Source organism: Pelobates fuscus, chromosome 7, assembly GCF_036172605.1.
Source record: "Pelobates fuscus isolate aPelFus1 chromosome 7, aPelFus1.pri, whole genome shotgun sequence".
Classification (NCBI taxonomy): Eukaryota; Metazoa; Chordata; class Amphibia; order Anura; family Pelobatidae; genus Pelobates; species Pelobates fuscus.
This window is the reverse complement of record NC_086323.1, coordinates 209479333-209499517: the sequence shown is the minus strand read 5'-3', so window position 1 is coordinate 209499517 and position 20185 is coordinate 209479333. Positions and strand designations below refer to the sequence as shown.

Genomic DNA, 20185 nt, shown 5'->3' with positions numbered 1-20185 from the left:
AAAGTTCCAAAGTGCAGTAGAGCCGAAGTTTTGAAGTGCTGAAGTTCCGAAAGTCCAAAGTGCCGAAGTGCCAAAGTACCGAAGTCCTGAATTTCGGAATGCCGAACTGAATATTTTCCCCGTGCACAACCCTAGTGGATTTACACATTTGTATGCAAAACACAATAAAATACAAAAATTTTGTAAAAAAAAGAAAAAGAAATCGGAATTTTTTATACCATAATATATACCCGAGGAAGACATGTTGAAATGTGTTGTGCACATACTCTAATAAACTGAGACACTTTACTGCTGCGTAAGGATTTTTATAAATCTAACATTTAAAAAAAAAGAACCTTAATCTTATTCCAGAAATGTTTGTTATATATTGAAAAGGACCAAGATATCCAATACCTAAATATGGAGAATGATGAGATATAGATTGAGAATTAAGGTTCATCGTTATATAGATGTTTTTACACAGACAGGTCTGATGAAAGTCCTGCTCATACAGTAGCAAGTCCAAGAACGTTTACTAGATGTTGATTTACCTTCCATATTTGGCGGCTGTAGATTCCGACCACTGGCTTGACGCTGTAATATCTTCATCAAGAATCTGGCCTCCAGACATGCCCAGAGGGTAACGGCAGACAGCTGGAAACAAGAGGGAAAGAGATAACGTGAGCATTCGGCTCTCTATTACCCTTAATTCCTTAATTGGGCCACAGGATTTTACTGCAGACAGATTTTTTTTTTTTCATTTTATACTGCCAACTCTCATTCAATAAAAATTACAGAAACAGAAAGATAAGTAATTGTTCTTGTCCTACTACTGCTAATATTAATAACAATAAGAATACCCTGTTATATAACTGCGATAGACTGTCTGGCAACCCGACTGGGTACCTCTGTCAAGCTCGCTTCCTAGCTCTCATCTGGGACACAGGAGTGCTTTAGCCCCCAGCTGCCGCAGCTTGGCTGGGGTCTCTCCATCGCTTCCCGCCCTGGAACAGGGTACTGGGAACAGCTTCAAGTGATTAAGCTCTCTTGCAGAGAGTATAGCTGATCCAACCAAATACTAGCCCAGACTGCGTGAAGGGTGTAAAGGATCTGCTTTATTATGGCCAAGTTGCCTAATTTTATACACATCCCCAGCATGGGGTATTCAATGCATTCAATGCAAGACAAGCCTCTCCCATAAATCTCTGGGCCTGGGAGATAATTACGTTAAAGACTGGTAAGCTAATTATCTCCCAGGAACAGAGAGGCAAACATAAAAATATATATTCGGGAGCTCATGCATATGAAATATAGGGTGCTCTGGCTAGCTCTAAGGTAGTGTTTGTGCCCCTTAGTCTCAGGTACCTTCCTTTCAAAAAGTGCTCTCCTGGCGAATCGCAAAGTCGTTTAAAATCCCGGACCAAGTTGTCCAGGAGCCGCATGGTTAACTCATGCCGAAAACAGTTCATAACATTCGCCACTAAGTCCTGCTGAGGTGCCCGGGAACCCACAAAGTCCTCATGCCGATTTTAGTTCCATAGGGTTCGCGGCTAAGTACCACTGAGGACAATTTGTGGGTTTCTTCATGCGAACGGCCACCAGGGAGCTAGTGTTCGGTTCAATTCGAATGAAGGGAAACTGCCAAACCAGGGGAACCCAGGGAATGCTGCTAATGGTGGCTGGGGAGGTTTAACTTCCGAACAGGGTCTTTGGATACGGCCCATAGTCTATGCAGGGTCAGATTAACATAGGGGCTGATGGAGCTGCAGGCCCATTTAAAAAAAAAAGAAAAAAAAATATATATATATATATATATATATTTTTTTTTTACACACTACTCTTAGGTTTGCCACCTGACTGGCATTTTAAGGCACAGACAGTATTTGAGGCTGCCTGGCCGTGACAGTATTAAAGTAATACCGGCAATACAAATGCAAATATTTTTCTCAGTTTAAACGGAGATTACTCTGCAATACCAGCACCGGCCAGTTGGGGTCACTGTGCATGGAGAGAGGCAGGGATAGGAAGTTACAGCATCTCCCTGCCTCTCTCTACTCACTGATCTGCGGGGGAGCAGCTACACAGTACAGAGAGTTCAGACAGCAGCTCCCAGCCTGCCGAGACAGACTACAGTGAAGGATGGGGGGGAAAGGCAGCAGGGAGACATGGGGAGACTCAGACACTAGGGGACACTGGGAGATGTGGGGACACTGAGACACTTTGGGACACTGGGAAACATGGGGACACTGCGATACTAGGGGGCACTTTGAGACGTGGGCATGCTGAGACACGTGAGGATGCTGTGAGACATTAGGAGACACATTGGGACATGGAGACACTAGGGACTCAGTGTCTCCATGTCTCCCAGTGTCTCCATGTCTCTAAGCCAGTGTCCCTAGTGTCTCAGTGTCCCCATGTCTCCCAGTGTCCCCAAATGTCTGTGTCCCCATGTCTCCCAGTGTCCCCATGTCTCCCAGTGTCCCTATGTCTCCCAGCCAGTGTCTCAGTGTTCCCATGTCTCCCAGTGCCTGTGTCCCCATGTCTCTGTATCCCTCGTGTCCCCAAATGTCTGTGTCCCCATGTCTCCCAGTGTCCCCATGTCTACGTCCACAAGTGCACCCATGTCTCCCAGTGTCCCAAGTGTCTGTGTCCCCATGCTTCCCTGCCAGTGTCTCTAGTGTCTCAGTGTCCCCATGTCTCTCCCCATGTCACACATTTAGTCTGGCAAGACAACAAATTAGGTAGCAATATGCAATGTCAATCTGCAGTTGCTAAGGCAAGTAAGGTTTTGTCATGTATAAATAGGGGCATACATTCTCGCGATGAAAATATAATTTTGCCTCTTTATAAATCGTGGTAAGACCACACCTTGAATATGCTGTGCCATTTTGGGCACCTGTTCTAAAGAAGGATATCATGGCACTAGAAAAGGTGCAGAGACGAGCTACAAAATTGAAAAAAGGAATGGAGCATTTTAGTTACGAATAAAGGTTAAAACATTTAAATCTCTTTAGTTTGGAAAAACAGTGCCTCAGAGGGGATATGATAACATTATACAAATATATTCAGGGCCAGTACAAACCATTTTCTGGAAATCTATTCATAAACAGGGATATACATAGGACACGAGGTCACACATTTAGGCTGGAAGAACGGAGATTTCATCTAAGGCAAAGAAAAGGTTTTTTTTACAGTAAGAGCAATAAGGATATGGACTTCTCTGCCTGAAGAGGTGGTCTTATCAGAGTCCATACAGATGTTTAAACTGCAATCGGATAAATACTTGCAAAAACATAATATACAGGGATATAATTTCTAATTAGTGGGGTAATAGCTGCTTGATCCAATGAGATATCTGACTGCCATTTTGGGGTCAAGAAGGAATTTTTTCCTAGTTTGTTGCAATATTAGAAGTGCTTCAGACTGGGTTTTTTGCCTTCTTTTGGATCAACAGCAAAAACATATGTGAGGAAGGCTGAACTTGATGGATGCAAGTCTCTTTTCAGCTATGTAACTATGTATTCCGAGAAGCTGGAACCAAATAAATACTTTATGACTTTCTCTGGTTTGATGATAAATTTTACCCTCAAAGCAAAGGCACCATTACAGGAAAGACATGTACTTTGAGCTGGGCCAATACTTTCCTAGTCCCATGCGTAGTGTTGAACCTTGTTCTACAAAAGTTGGGTATTTGTTTATAAATGACAGACAAGATTACTATTACGAGCATCTAGAACAGGAGTAGGCAACCTTTTAGTAGTAATGTGCCAAAACAGGATCTTGAAGTTCCTTTGCATGCCAATCTTATTTTTTTTGCATTGAGGTATGAGTGTATGTTGCCATATCTGCTTGTGTTATTTATGGGTGCTGCAGTTGCTTTGTAGCATTGTATTTGTGTGTATGTGGGCTGTGTGTGTAATATTGTTTATGTTCATGAGAAATTTGGGGTATTGTGTATGATACCTATGAATATGGGCTTTGTATGGGGACTGCTTATGAAATAGTGTGTGTTCATGATATGTCACATAGTGTGTTTGTATGTGCTTGTGGTATTGCATGTGAGAGGCTGCTTGTGAAGTTGAGTGCATGTATGTGGATTGTCAGTGGTGTTCTGTTTGTGAGGACTATGTGTGTGTGTGTGTCGGGGAGGTGGAGGAGGAGAAGGTGCTGTTTGTCTAACTTCTATGAGGTGGAGGCTTCTTCCACAGCTCTGTGTGTCCAGTAGGGACCATGCTGGCCAGATATAGGTCAAAGGCAGTAGCCGTTATAGCTGCTGCAGGCTGCTCTACTCCAGTGTGGATTCCCGTTCACAAGTACGGGGAATAAGTGATCTGACATCACTTCCATTAAGTAATACAATGTGTACATTGAGGCTTGTTCCTCACCACCTGCAATACCTGCTAGGTTTGCACTAGCAGATACATGAAGTCCACTGGGACTCCGGATTGGCCAAAGCTGTTTGGCTCTGAGAGCCTTGAGTGCCGTGCAAAGAAACCTTGAGTGCCGTAAGTTGCTGACCCCCGATCTAGAATATATAAACAGGGATCTATGTATTAAAGAAACCTACACTAGATCAACAGAGATTTCCTGGATGTCACTCCAGGAATATTGATGAGAAAAGTCTTGAAGAAATTCTTCAAATGGCAGCTGATTACAAAATCATATCTAACAGACAGTATACACAAACTCTTCCCTTAACAGCTGCTGTAAGATCTCCGCCTGTAGAGTCTGTTAATCATATAATATTGGTAATTATCAGCAGTTCTTATAATATATATATTTTTGTAAAATGAGTATAGTTGCCATCACCAGGAGTTTCTGACATACACTTTATGGCGGACCCCGGACTACTCCTATGTCTAAGTTTCCCAGTACCCATTATATATGCAGGGTATTTGTAATGTATTTATTGTTAATTGTTTTGTGTGGTCTCCTGTCCTGCTAATGCTTCCTACCAACTAGGTGGATTTGGCTATGGAGCTTGTATAGTACCCTCTGATGGTAGTAACAGCTATATGTACTACAGGCATATAATACTGTAATAATAGCATGGTTTGTTAATTTGCATATTCAGGTAGATTTGCATGTTGCTAATTCTGGAGGCAGGAGACGTGTTTTGTGCTACTTACTGTCTTTCCCATCCCTTTATAAATATGTCATTATGTTATTATAATGTTCTGTATGTTGTCTGATATGATTTGGTTATTTGTGTTTTTTGAAGTTGTCACAGAAATCTAAATGTAATGAGCACATGGGCTAGTCCTGAATAAAAATATAGTTTTGCATATTAGTTCCTTTTGGAACTGTTAGCTATGTGGGGATTTTTAGGGATCCTAGCAACAGAGTCTTCTGCCCTATTGGCTGGCTGCACGATCCGTCCAGCCTGGGGATAAATCAAGAGAGCTAGGCCTGAGAGCCGCAAGTGCATTTGTAAAGAACAGAGTGATCACACTCAGGGCTGCCATCAGACATTTTTGGGCCCCTGACAATTTTTGCCCCCGCCCGCCCACAGGACTCCTACCTAGTCCGCTGACAATGATGCAGGACTGAATGTGGTGTGTATAGTGGAAGTGAATTAGATGGTGTGTAATGGATGTAGTGTTTGTGTGTATTAGATACTGTTTGTGCAGTGAATGCAGAGTGTGTGTTTGTGTGGCGGATGCAGTGTATATAGTGAACACAGATTGTGTTGGAGTAGTGGATGTAGTGTGTGTTTGTGTAGTGGATGTAGTGTTTGTGTGTATTAGACGCAGTGTATCTGTATAGTGAATGCAGAGTGTTTGAATATGTGGTGGATGTAGTGTGTGTACTGTGAATACAGGGTGTTTGTGTTGTGGATGCTGGGTGTATAGTTAATGCATAGTGTGTGTCAGTGTAGTGAATGCAGAGTGTGTGTCAGTGTAGTGAATGCAGAGTGTGTGTCAGTGTAGTGGATGCAGTGTGTTAGTGTAGTGAATGCAGAGTGTGTTATTGTATTGAATGCAGTGTGTGTGTTAGTGTAGTGAATGCAGAGTGTGTGTTAGTGTAGTGAATGCAGAGTGTGTGTGTGTGTCTACTAGTTTATGCATGTCATCTAATAATGTAAATGTACTAAATTGTATTCCCCCCTCTCTGTTTCTTACCTGGTCCATGATTCCCTGGTGGCCCGGTGGCATTGTGGGCCCCCCGGCTCCCTATACTTGCAGGGGGGCCCAGCAGACTGCAGGATCACATTAACGCTCTTCCCTCTCTCTAACTCCCTGCGAGCGTGCCGTGCGTGCCGCGTGGAGCGTTGCCATGGTAACCCATGGCAACGCTCGGACAGCCGCACATCTCGCGTGAGTTGGAGAGAGGGAAGAGCGGTAATGTGATCCTGCAGTCTGCTGGCCCCCCCCTGCAAGTATACGTCTGTCAGAATGTGTCTCTGTATCTGTATGTTGTCCATTTGTGTTTGTGTGTGTATCTGTATGTGTCAGTGTTTGTATCTGTATATGTGTGTCAGGTTGTGTATCTGCATGTGTGTCAGGTTGTGTATCTGTATGTGTGTAAGTGTTTGTCGGTGAATCTATATGTAGACAGTGTGTGTACCTTTGTATCTGCATGTATGTCAGTGTTTGTATCTGTGTGTGTCTCAGTGTATCTATATGTAGTCTGTGTGTATCTGTATGTTCTTGTGTGTATTTATATGTGGTCAGTGTGTATCTGCATGTGTGTCAGGTAGTGTATTTGTGTGTATCTATATGTAGTCAGGGGGCCCAAGTAAATGCTTGTCCAGGGTCCAATCAAAATCCCCCCACGTGTCTCACTGGTCCCTGGTTGTTGTGGGTGCAAAGACGGATAGGGGCTGTAGTGGGTCCAATGAAGAGGTTGTAGTGGGTGCAAAGAGGGAGAGGGGCTGTAGTGGGTGCAGGAGGAAAGGGGCTGTAGTGGGTCCAGTGAAGAGGTTGTAGTGGGTGCAAAGAGGGATAAGGGCTGTAGTGGGTGCAGGAGGATAGGGGTTGTAGTGGGTGCAGGAGGATAGGGGCTGTAGTGGGTCCAGTGAAGAGGTTGTAGTGGGTGCAAAGAGAGATATGCGCTGTATTGGGTGCAGGAGGATAGGGCTATAGTGGGTGCAGTGAAGAGGTTGTGGTGGCTGTAAAGAGGGATAGGGGCTGTAGTGGGTGCAGGAGGATAGGGGCTGTAGTGGGTGCAGGAGGATAGCGGCTGTAGTGGGTGCAGTGAAGAGGTTGTGGTGGGTGTGAAGAGGGATAGGGGCTGTAGTGGGTGCAGGAGGATAGGGCTGTAGTGGGTCCAGTGAAGAGGTTGTAGTGGTTGCAAAGAGGGATAGGGGCTGTAGTGGGTGCAGGAGGATAGGGGCTGTTGTGGGTCCAGTGAAGAGGTTGTAGTGGGTGCAAAGAGGGATAGGGGCTGTAGTGGATGCAGGGGAGATAAGGGAATAGGGGGGCATAGGATCTCTGGTGTGTGCAGGTCTGTAGGGGCTGTAGTGGGTGCAGGGAGTGACAGGGGCTGTTTTGGGGCGCCCCCAGGTGACTGTCAGGAACTCTCCTCTGTATAGTGAGGTCGAGTGCCTGGCTGCACAGTATGTGGATGTTTACTGTTATACGTCCATGTGTTTGGAAAGATTAGCAGCAGCAATGCAGAAATCATTTCATTTAATGTGTGAATACTGTAATACAAACTATATAGGTATATACTCTATATTAATCAGTGATTTGTTTTTTAATCATAAATGACATCAAATAATAAAATGAATTTAGCTCCCGTGAACCCTCCCGATAGGAATTGTGATTCCTTGTCATAGTTAGCTATGGCCAGTAGGTGGCGATGGAAACACAATGACCACATGGCATACATTTTCAGTTTTATGTATCACAGTTTTTTAGAAAATGTTGGCTTAGAGATATTTGTTTTTTTCCTTCTCTTTTCCTACTAGATGAATGTATCTGGAATGAATTCCTGTATTAAACCACGGGTTATTATTTTGTGTTTTTATAATTATACTGTATCTAAGGATGCCTGTTTATGAGATGTTTTGCTGTGTGTATAGTAAACGATTCGATTTTCTGCTCTCCTTAAAGTATTTGATTTTTTTCCCCCAGCTATTTCCTGCCTTGAGTGTTGAAACAGTTTTTTTTGTAACATGAGAACCCTTCAGTCTATTCGGCTCTATTCATCAAACAGCAGCCAAATAGGGTTGACATTTTTTTGGAAAAAAATACTGGCCGTGCTAATTTGCATAATTAATTATATATGCATGACATCATAGCACACAACGTACATAAAAGAACGAGAATATTTGGAAGCAGAAGATTCCCTAAATCACTAATAAAATACTTACAATGTTTGTACTTTGTCTGTGTGTATAGTATTGTGTATGAGTGTCAGGGTACCTGAGGTCTCTACCTCCGAGAGAGGTAGAGACTTAGACGTTTATCCGTCCGGACGCCATGTTTCTCCTGTTCCTCGCGGTCGACCCGTTCACATAGACGCCGGCCGCGAGGGAGTTACTTCCTTATGTAGCATGGTGCCCGGAGACCGACGTCATGACGCCAATCCGGAACGACCTGTCACTCAATCCGTTGGAGACCAATCAGGACTCGTCGGAGGCGTGTCTATCCTCTCTAGCCAGGGTATTTAAACATACTTCGCCCTGTTGCTCATTGCCCTGTCGTGGTTCTAGCCTGTCTAGTCACACAGTGCTCTGGTGTTTTCAGTTATCCTTTTGGTTACGACCCGGCTTGTTTGACTTACTCTGTTTACCTCTGTTATCCTTGACCCGGCTTGTTACTCGCTTACCTGTCCTCTCGTTCCCTCGACCTCGGCTTGTCTCTGACCATTCTCTATACTCTCTGTATGTTAGTCCGGCCATTCTAAGGTCCGGTATACATACCCTGTACCTGTTTGTACTTTGCGTGTTGGATCCCTGACCCGATCCTGACATTACGACAGGGCCAATGGATCCTGCAGGTACAAACAGTCAGGTTTGTCCCTCTGATTCCAGGTTTGATGCCATGGAACACAGAATGGACCAAATGGCCTTAGCACTACAGGCGTTATTATCTCGTGCTAATAACCCACCAGAGGAGACGCGTACTACTCCAGTTTCCTCTGTAAATTCAGGCCTAGAGGTAGCCACTGTAGGTGCCTCTTCCCGTATTACCCCACCAGTACGTTATGGTGGTTCACCGGAGAAGTGTCGTGGTTTTTTAAACCAGATCAGTATTCATTTTGAATTACAACCTCGCTCCTATCCTACCGATAGGGCAAAGGTTGGATTTATTATCACCTTACTCATTGAGAAAGCTCTGAGATGGGCCAACCCATTATGGGAGAACGATAACCCGTTGGTATATAATTATAATGCTTTTGTAGCTGCCTTTAGAAGAACTTTTGACCCGCCTGGTAGGAAGGTCAATGCAGCCAGATTACTGTTGCGCCTGAGACAGGAGAACCGAGCACTTGTGGATTATGCACTAGAGTTCAGGTCTCTGGCGGCAGAAGTCAAGTGGAATGAGCAGGCTTATATAGATGTATTTTTGAACGGGTTATCAGATGTTATCCTTGACGAAGTTGCTACTAGGGAGCTGCCTGAGAATTTAGAGGACTTAATTTCGTTCATTTCTCGCATTGATGAGCGTTTAAGAGAGAGACAGAACACTCGAGAGAGGAATCTTAGACCTACCTTTACGTTAGCACCCGCATTTCAAAGTCCTGATTCCAATACCTCACTGTTTCCTGAACCTATGCAGATAGGCAATACTCGCCTTTCAGAGGAGGAGAGACAGTACAGGAGAAGGGAGGGATTATGTATGTATTGTGGAGTCAGAGGTCACTTGCGCCTGAATTGTCCTATTCGCTCGGGAAACGCCCGCACCTAAGTTTCTCTAGAGGACAGGCCTTGGGTGTTTCTATTTTGTCCTCTACTCATGATTATAAAAATCACAGGTTGCTGTTACCAGTTTCTTTAACGTGGGAGAAGGGAGTGCTAAAGACCATGGCCTTGATAGATTCCGGTGCTGCTGAGAATTTTATCGACCAAGCCTTTGCTACTAAACACACTATCCCATCCCAGTTAAGAAAGATACCTTTGGCCGTTGAGGCCATAGATGGTAGACCGCTACTCGAGCCTGTTATCTCGCGTGAGACTATACCTATTAACTTGACTGTTGGTATCTTACACGAGGAGAACTTATCACTTATGCTCATTTCGTCTCCCTCTGTTCCCATAGTTCTGGGGTACCCATGGTTAAGGAGACATAATCCTATTATCGATTGGGAGTTAGGGGAAATACTCTCATGGGGTCAGGGTTGTCAGGAGAGGTGTTTACGCAGGGTATCCCCATTGGCTGTAATTAACACACCAGACAGTTCTACCCAGTCTAAGGGGATACAGATACCCCCTCTATACCTGGATTTAAAAGCAGTGTTCGACAAAAAGAATGCTGATACGCTACCCCCACACAGGACATTTGATTGTAAAATTAATCTATTAGCTGGTACCATGCCGCCCAGGGGTCATGTATACCCTCTATCCACTAAAGAGAATGCTGTTTTAGAGGAGTATATTCAGGAGAATTTAGACAAGGGATTCATTAGGAGATCTTCCTCTCCTGCCGGGGCTGGATTTTTTGTTGTTAAAGCGGCACTGTCATGCCGAACTTACCTTTCCTCAATCTCTTCCTCTTCTCCCCCTCTCTCAGGATCTGTTATTCTTTTCTTCCTGTCTTCTTTAGTTTTCTTTAAAATCATAAGACAAAGTAGGGACTCTGTCTTATGGAGGATTCCTCCGCTTGACCAGCTCTGACCAGCGGAGGAGCAAAGTGTGCTTCATTTCCGCTGGTCAGAGCAATTTTCTCATGATCCCTAGCTTTCCTCCCAGTTCCCACAATGCTTCCTGTCAGTATTGCCGAACGTCCTGTCACTTAGACAGAACGCCGGCAAAACTGCCGAATTGCATCCTAACAGAATGAGCACTGTTTCTCCATTGGTGTTAGGATGCAATTCGGTACTTTGTTCGGATCGGAATTTCATTCTGATGAATGAAACCCCGATCCTATTCATTGCTGTGGCTGCATCTTGCAGCCGCTTAGTAGATAATCCCCTAATTCCCACGGTATTAGGGAGCTATCTACTAAAAGGCTGAAAGACCTAAACTGGTCTTTCAGCCAACTTTACTAATACTAAGTAAAAATGAATAGTAAATAATATGCCCCTACTCGCTATACCGCGAGTAGGGGCATGTCTAGTAAGCAGTGAGCAGCCTGTGCCCCCCACCCCTAAACGACGGGTGGGGGCTGTAAAGTAAAATAAGGGAGGGAGACCTATTGTCCCCCCCCCGGCCCCCACCCCTGAGCGGTGAGTGGGGGCCATAAAGATAATGAGGGGGGGGGGGACCTACTGTCCTCCCCCCCCCCGGCCCCCACCCCTGGGCGGCGGGTGGGGGCCATAATGGTAATAAGAGGGGGGGACCTACTGTCCTCCCCCCCCCGGCCCCCACCCCTGGGTGGCCGGTGGGGGCCATAATAGTAGTAGGGGGGGGGGGACCTACTGTCCTCCCCCCCGGCCCCCACCCCTGGCCGGCGGGTGGGGGCCATAATGGTAATAAGAGGGGGGGGGCTACTGTCCTCCCCCCCCCAGCCCCCACCCCTGGGCGGCGGGTGGGGGCCATAATAGTAATAAGGGGGGGGGGACCTACTGTCCTCCCCCCCGGCCCCCACCCCTTGCCGGCGGGTGGGGGCCATAATGGTAATAAGAGGGGGGGACACCTACTGTCCTCCCCCCCCGGCCCCCACCCCTGGGCGGCGGCCATAATAGTAATAAGGGGGGGGGACCTACTGTCCTCCAGCCCCCGGCCCCACCCCTGGGCGGCGGGTGGGGGCCATAATGGTAATAAGAGGGGGGGGGACCTACTGTCCTCCCCCCCCTGGCCCCCACCCCTGGGCGGCGGGTGGGGGCCATAATAGTAATAAGGGGGGGGACCTACTGTCCTCCAGCCCCCGGCCCCCACCCCTGGGCGGCGGGTGGGGGCCCTAATCCAATCACAGTGCTCTGTGTCATTTTACAAGCGTGGGAAAGTTCTTTGGAATTTTCCCACGCTTGTAAAATGACACAGAGCACTGTGATTGGATGGCTTGAAATCCATCCAATCACAGTGCTCTGTGTCATTTTACAAGCGTGGGAAAATTCCAAAGAACTTTCCCACGCTTGTAAAATGACAAAGAGCACTCTGATTGGCTTAAACCCACCAATCAGAGTGTTCTTAGGCTAATTGCAGGGCGGGGCAAGGCTTTATAAGCCTTGCCCCGCCCTGCGGAGCTCAGTCTGCGCGGAGCCCTCCATGGGTGAAGATGGATTATTTTTTTGTGCGCTCGGGTTTTTTCTTTTTCGTCGGGTTTTTTTTTTGCGCTCGGGTTTTTTATTTTATTTTTAGTTCGACGGCTATGATGTTTTTTTATTTGGCCTTTTTTGGGGCTGAAAATGAAGATTTTAGAAAAAAGAAGACGTCGAATGGTAAGTTTAATTTTACTTTACAGGTTAGCAATTTTATTCCCCCCTCACTATTTTTTAGGGTGAGGGGGGTAGGTAGGGGCATTTTTTATTTGGGTGGGGGGTGGGTGACTAGGGGCTTGGGCACCCCTAGTCACCTTGATGGGGGGGGGGGGGAATTTACTTAGTGCCCCCACCCGCCGCCCAGGGGTGGGGGCGGGGGGAGGACAGTAGGTCCCCCCCATTATCGTTATGGCCCCCACCCGCCGCCCAGGGGTGGGGGCCGGGGGGGAGGACAGTAGGTCCCCCCCCCCTTTTACCATTAGGGCCCCCACCCGCCGCCCAGGGGTGGGGGCCGGGGGCTGGAGGACAGTAGGTCCCCCCCCCTTATTACTATTATGGCCCCCACCCGCCGCCCAGGGGTGGGGGCCGGGGGGGAGGACAGTAGGTCCCCCCCCCCTTTTACCATTAGGGCCCCCACCCGCCGCCCAGGGGTGGGGGCCGGGGGCTGGAGGACAGTAGGTCCCCCCCCTACTACTATTATGGCCCCCACCCGCCGCCCAGGGGTGGGGGCCGGGGGGGAGGACAGTAGGTCCCCCCCCCTTTTACCATTAGGGCCCCCACCCGCCGCCCAGGGGTGGGGGCCGGGGGCTGGAGGACAGTAGGTCCCCCCCCCTTATTACTATTATGGCCCCCACCCGCCGCCCAGGGGTGGGGGCCGGGGGGGAGGACAGTAGGTCCCCCCCCCCTTTTACCATTAGGGCCCCCACCCGCCGCCCAGGGGTGGGGGCCGGGGGCTGGAGGACAGTAGGTCCCCCCCCTACTACTATTATGGCCCCCACCCGCCGCCCAGGGGTGGGGGCCGGGGGGGGGGAGGACAGTAGGTCCCCCCCCCTTATTACTATTAAGGCCCCCACCCGCCGCCCAGGGGTGGGGGCCGGGGGGGGGAGGACAGTAGGTCCCCCCCCCACCTATTACTATTATGGCCCCCACCCGCCGCCCAGGGGTGGGGGCCTGAGGGGAGGACAGTAGGTCCCCCCTCATTCCCATTATGGCCCCCACCCGCCGTCCAGGGGTGGGGGCCGGCGGGGGAGGACAGTAGGTCCCCCGTCCCCCCCTTATTACCCTTTTTTTTTTTTTTTTTTTACAGTGAGCAGCCACAGGCGAGATTTTAATCTCCCTTGTGCTATTATGGGGGTCATATTGACCCCCATAGAGTGAGGAGGGGACCTGGGGGGCTTATGAAGTGGTGGGGAGCACTGCTCCCTGCCGCTTCTGTCTTTACATATAGCAAGGAGGGAGCTGCACGCCGGTAGTTCCCTCCTTGTAATAAACCGAACAAACAAACGAACACTGATACACAGTGTTAGTTTGTTCGTCTGATTTTTTCTATTCATTCATTCGTCTGTCTGATGAATGAATGAATAGGTGAAATTCCCGTTCGCATGTCCAGATGTTTCACTGGGCATGTGCGGGAATCTCACAGTCTGTGTAGTGTGGGCAGATGACGTGTCCCACAGGGACTTCACCTACCCACACAAAGATGGCGGCGCCCTGAATATAGATCGGGGCAGAAAATAAAGAATAAAAAATAGGTAATGTGGGGGGCATAGGGGCATTTGGGGGTGACTAGGGGGTCGATTGGATGTAGTTGAGGCGGGAGGGGGGTTTAAAAAAAAACGGAATTCGGCATGACAGTGCCGCTTTAAAAAGAAGGATGGTTCACTCAGACCTTGCATCGATTACCGAGGTTTGAATAAAATAACCATCAGAAATGCCTATCCTATTCCCCTGATTACCGAGCTCTTTGACCGGTTAAAGGATTCTAAAATTTTCACCAAGTTGGATCTCAGAGGGGCATATAACTTGGTGAGAATCCAGCAAGGCCACGAGTGGAAGACAGTGTTTAATACCGGAACCGGTTCTTTCTTCTATAGTTCCGAAATGCAATATTGTTGCTAATACGAATCTCAGGATTCACTCCCCGTTACTGGCCAAGATCATTAAGCTGCAACATCTAGCACCTAAACAGACTCCTGCGGGTCGACATTTCGTTCCTCCTGCTCTTCAACTGGAACTGTTGCAGTGTCTCCATAACAGCAAGATGGCGGGACATCCTGGTATTCGCAAAACATTTGCTTTGATCTCCAAAGACTTCTGGTGGCCTGCTTTACGTAAAGATACTAAAGATTTCATCGCTGCTTGTGAGGTTTGTACTAAAACCAAACAACCCCATACACTCCCTTGTGGATTCCTGCATCCCTTAGAGGTTCCAGAGAAACCATGGTCCTGTTTGGCCATGGACTTTATTGTCGATCTACCTATCTCTAAAAAACAGACTGTTATTCTCACCGTGGTTGACAGATTCACTAAGATGGCTCACTTCATTCCTCTGCCTAAACTACCGTCTTCTCCCGAATTGGCAGAGATATTCGCTAGGGAGATTTTTCGTCTACATGGGATACCCTCCCAAATTGTATCTGACAGAGGCTCTCAATTTATTTCCCGATTTTGGAGGGCCTTCTGTTCACAACTAGGTATCAAGTTGAACTTTTCTTCTGCCTATCATCCTCAGTCTAACGGAGCTGCTGAACGTACCAACCAGAAAATTGAACAATATTTACGATGTACCAGGACGATTGGGTCGGTTTGATTCCTTGGGCGGAGTTTGCACACAACAATCTCGTCTGCGATTCTACTCATTCAAGCCCCTTCTTCATGAATTATGTCTTTCATCCGTCTATTCTTCCTTCGGCTTCTCTTTCCCAGGGGGTGCCGTCGGTTGATGTTCATGTGGCCAATTTGAGGAAGTTGTGGGACCAAACTCGACGAATCCTTATGCACAACTCTATGCTGGTTAAGAAACACGCTGATAAACGTAGAAGGGCGGCTCCGGTCTTTGTTCCAGGTGAAAGGGTATGGCTGAGCACAAGGAACATCCGTTTAAAAGTGCCCTCCATGAAGTTCGCTCCCCGTTATATTGGTCCTTACAGGGTACTGACTCGAATCAATCCAGTTGCGTACCGTCTAGCTCTTCCTGCTACCTTACGCATCCCTAACTCGTTTCATGTTTCATTGCTGAAACCACTTATATGCAACAGATTTTCCTCCACAACAGCCCCTCCTCGCTCTGTTCAGGTGGAGGGTCAGGAGGAGTATGAGGTTAACTCTATTATTGATTCTCGACTCTCACGGGGGAAGGTTCAATATCTGGGGGGTACTGTCAGGGTACCTGAGGTCTCTACCTCCGAGAGAGGTAGAGACTTAGACGTTTATCCGTCCGGACGCCATGTTTCTCCTGTTCCTCGCGGTCGACCCGTTCACATAGACGCCGGCCGCGAGGGAGTTACTTCCTTATGTAGCATGGTGCCCGGAGACCGACGTCATGACGCCAATCCAGAACGACCTGTCACTCAATCCGTTGGAGACCAATCAGGACTCGTCGGAGGCGTGTCTATCCTCTCTAGCCAGGGTATTTAAACATACTTCGCCCTGTTGCTCATTGCCCTGTCGTGGTTCTAGCCTGTCTAGTCACACAGTGCTCTGGTGTTTTCAGTTATCCTTTTGGTTACGACCCGGCTTGTTTGACTTACTCTGTTTACCTCTGTTATCCTTGACCCGGCTTGTTACTCGCTTACCTGTCCTCTCGTTCCCTCGACCTCGGCTTGTCTCTGACCATTCTCTATACTCTCTGTACGTTAGTCCGGCCATTCTAAGGTCCGGTATACGTACCCTGTACCTGTTTGTACTTTGCGTGTTGGATCCCTGACCCGATCCTGACAATGAGGCAGTATATACTGTCTGGATGAGTGCATGTGTGTGTATAGCAGTGTGTCGTTGTCTAAATGTGTATATACAAACACACGCAGACTGCTAAATACACACACATATGCAGACTGCAGAATGCACATACACAGACCGCTAAATATGCATACTGCTGAATACACAGACTGCTGAGTACACACACAGACTGCTGATTACACACACAGACAGACTGCTAAATATGCAGAGACTGCTGAATACACAGACTGCTGATTACACACACACAGACAGACCGCTAAATATGCATACTGCTGAATACACAGACTGCCGAATACACAGACTGCTGAGTACACACACAGACTGCTGAGTACACACACACAGAAAGACTGCTAAATATGCATACTGCTGAATACACGGACTGCTGAGTACACACACAGACTGCTGAGTACACACACACAGACATACTGCTGAATACACAGACTGCTGAGTACACACACAGACTGCTGATTACACACACACAGACAGACTGGTAAATATGCAGAGACTGCTGAATACACAGACTGCTGATTACACACAAACAGACCGCTAAATATGCATACTGCTGAATACACAGACTGCCGAATACACAGACTGCTGAGTACACACACAGACTGCTGAGTACACACACACAGAAAGACTGCTAAATATGCATACTGCTGAATACACGGACTGCTGAGTACACACACAGACTGCTGAGTACACACACACAGACATACTGCTGAATACACAGACTGCTGATTACACACACACAGACAGACTGCTAAATATGCAGAGACTGCGGAATACATGGACTGCTGAGTACACACACAGAGACAGGTTGCTGATTACACACACAGACAGACTGCTGAATATGCAGACTGCTGAATACACAGACTGCAGATTACACACACACAGAAAGACTGCTAAATATGCAGACTGCTGAATACACAGACTGCTGAGTACACACACAGACAGACTGCTGATTACACACACAGACTTTAAAATATTAGCATGTTATATATTCACAAATGGCTCTCAGACATTGTAATAAAATAGAACTTCTCTTTACTTCAGTACACACACATAGTGACATAACACAAGCGAGACTAACACAACAGAACAAGAGCATAACTTCACTATGCTGCAATCTACTGGAAGGTGGACTGCATAACACCCCAATACATAACACTCCTCCCCCCTAGACTCCTCCCCCCAGGCTCTTGCCATGCCCTGCAATTAGGCTAAGAACACTCTGATTGGTGGGTTTAAGCCATCCAATCAGAGTGCTCTGACAGGTAAATGAAGAGACTGACAGGCAAGTCTCTACATTTACCTGTCACAGCACTCTGATTGGTTGGCTTGAAAATCCACCAATCAGAGTGCTCTGTCATTTTACACAGCGTGGGAAAGTTCTTTGGATTTTTCCCACGCTGTGTAAAATGCCCAAGAGCACTCTGATTGGCTTAAACCAACCAATCTGAGTGTTCTTAACCTCATTGCAGGGTGGGGCAAGGCTTTATAAGCCTTCCCCCGCCCTGCAGAGCTCAGTCTGCACGGAGCCCTCCATGGGTGAAGAAAGATTATTATTTTTGCGCTCTGGTTTTTTCTTTTTCGGCAGTTTTTTTTTTCGCTTTTTGCGGAGGGGGATTTGTCTTAGGGCCCCCACCCGCCGACCAGGTGTGGGGGCCGGGGGGGAGGACAGTAGGTCCCCCCATTATCTTTATGGCCCCCACCTGCCGCCCAGGGGTGGGGGCCAGAGGGGGGAGGACAGTAGGTCCCCCCATTATCTTTATGGCCCCCACCCGCCGCCCAGGGGTGGGGGCTGGGGGGAGGACAGTAGGTACCCCCCACATTCTTATTTAGGGCCCCCACCCACCGCTCAGGGGTGGGGGCCGGGGGGAGGACAAAAGTTCCCCCACTTATTGTTATTTAGGGCCCCCACCAGCCGCGCAGGGGTGAGGGCCGGGGGGAGGACAGTAGGTTCCCCTACACATTCTTATTTAGGGCCCCCACCCACCGCTCAGGGGTGGGGGCTGGGGGGAGGACAATAGGTCCCCCCCTTATTGTTATTTAGGGCTCAGGGGTGGGAGGACAACAGTTTGGTATTGGACATGCCCCTTATGCTATTATAGAGTGAGGGAGGACATGGGGGACTTAGGAAGTGGCGGGGAGCACTGCTCCCTGCTGCTTCTATCTTTACATATTACAAGGAGGGAGCAGCACGCCGGCAGCTCTCTCCTTGTAATAAACGGAATGAACAGACGAACACTGATATTCAGTGTTTGTTTGTTCGCCTGAAATTTCTAGTCATTCATTCGTCTTTCTGACGAATGAATAGCTGAAATTCCCGTTTGCATGCCCAAGTGTTTCACTGGGCATGTGCAGGAAACTCACAGTACTATCTAGTGTGGGACTTCATCTACCCACACAAAGATGATGGTGAAAATAAATCGGGGCAGAAATTAAAGATGGCTTAGGGACATTTGGGGGTGACTAAGGGGTCAATTAGATGTAGTGGAGTCGGGGGGGGGGGGTTAAAAAAAAAAACGGGATTCGGCCATGAAAGTGCCGCTCTAAGTTTTAGACCAGCATCAAGAAAACGTTGTAAAACAAGTTGTAGCTGTGCAGCCAATGACTGTATAGAATCTGCTCCAATAAGAACGTCATCAAAATAAGGCACTATACCTGGAAGTCCAGATAAGAGGTCCTCCATTAAATTCTGGAATATGCCAGGAGCAATGGAAACTCCAAACTGCAAACGTCTTGCTCGGAAAGCTCCTTTGTGTGTTATTATCGTTTGTGCATCAGCAGCCCCATCATCCACAGGTAACTGCTGGTAGGCTTGAGCCATATCCAACTTGGCAAATACTTTTCCTTTTGCCAAAGTAGTAAGAATTTGATTAACAGCTGGAATTTGATAGGGACACTTTGTTGATTGTACATTTGTAGTCAGCACAGATTATTATTATTATTATTATTATTATTGCTATTTATATAGCGCCAACAGATTCCGTAGCGCTTTACAATATTATGAGAGGGGGATTGAACTATAAATAGGACAATTACAAAGAACTTACGGGAACGATAGGTTGAATAGGACCCTGCTCAATCGAGCTTACAGTCTATAGATGACATCCCCATTTGGTTTCATCACCAGAATTATGGGTGTACACCACTTTGGGTGTGTTACAGGTTCAAGTGTGCCTTGTTCCACAAGACGTGTAATCTCAGCATCTATTTTTGGTCTGAGAGCTAATGCAATTTTGCGGGGTTTCATACGAATTGGGGATACTGTTGAATCTAATACAAAAGGAACAGAAGGGCCTTTAAACATCTTTAAAGACCTTCTTCAAAAACGGCTCTAAATTTATCAATCACTTTCTGTAGAATATCTGTGGCTACACTATTAACTCCAGTTAATGAAATTCCTAAGGGTTCAAACCACTCTCTACCTAGCAAACTTGCTCTTTGTCCCTTAGTAATTATTAAACGTAAATGTCCTCTGAATTTACCATATTTTACTGGTATGTGTGGCAAACCTAGCCACTTCTGGACTATATTTATTAAAGGTTGTCCGTAGGCTGAATGTGTACTGTATATCTTAAACTGTGTATGTGATGTATTATGGCCGTTCGCATGCTGGCAGCCGTACGCTACCAGCATGCAAACCTTTCGTTCGACGAAACACGGCTATCCGGGCCGTTCGCCAGACGAATGCGGGCTCCCCAGGTAGACCACCCACTCACAAGTCGTGTGGCACCAATTAACCGATTGCAACAAAGTTGCAATCGGTAATTAAAGGCTCTCCTAGGTGGCCGTCGTTCGGCTACCGACCATGCGGCGGTCGGCCATCTTGGATCCTTTGTCTCTGCAGCGGTGTTCGATCGTCGAGAGCCTGGAACTGAAAATGGCTACTCAATGATCCGAACACCGCTGGACTTCCAGAGCGTTCGGGAGTTCC

The 20185-nt window shown here is 47.4% G+C and overlaps 1 protein-coding gene across 3 annotated transcripts in view; it reads right to left on the bottom strand.

Annotated features, from left to right (window-relative positions):
* The window catches only part of DDR2 (discoidin domain receptor tyrosine kinase 2), a 288811-nt gene that overhangs the window by 156560 nt on the left and 112066 nt on the right, over window positions 1-20185 (bottom strand). For all 3 annotated transcript variants that reach the window (XM_063427125.1, XM_063427126.1, XM_063427127.1), the window contains exon 3: window positions 531-633. In XM_063427125.1, coding sequence (XP_063283195.1) covers window positions 531-633 — 103 coding nt within the window. The remainder of the gene's footprint in view (window positions 1-530; window positions 634-20185) is intronic.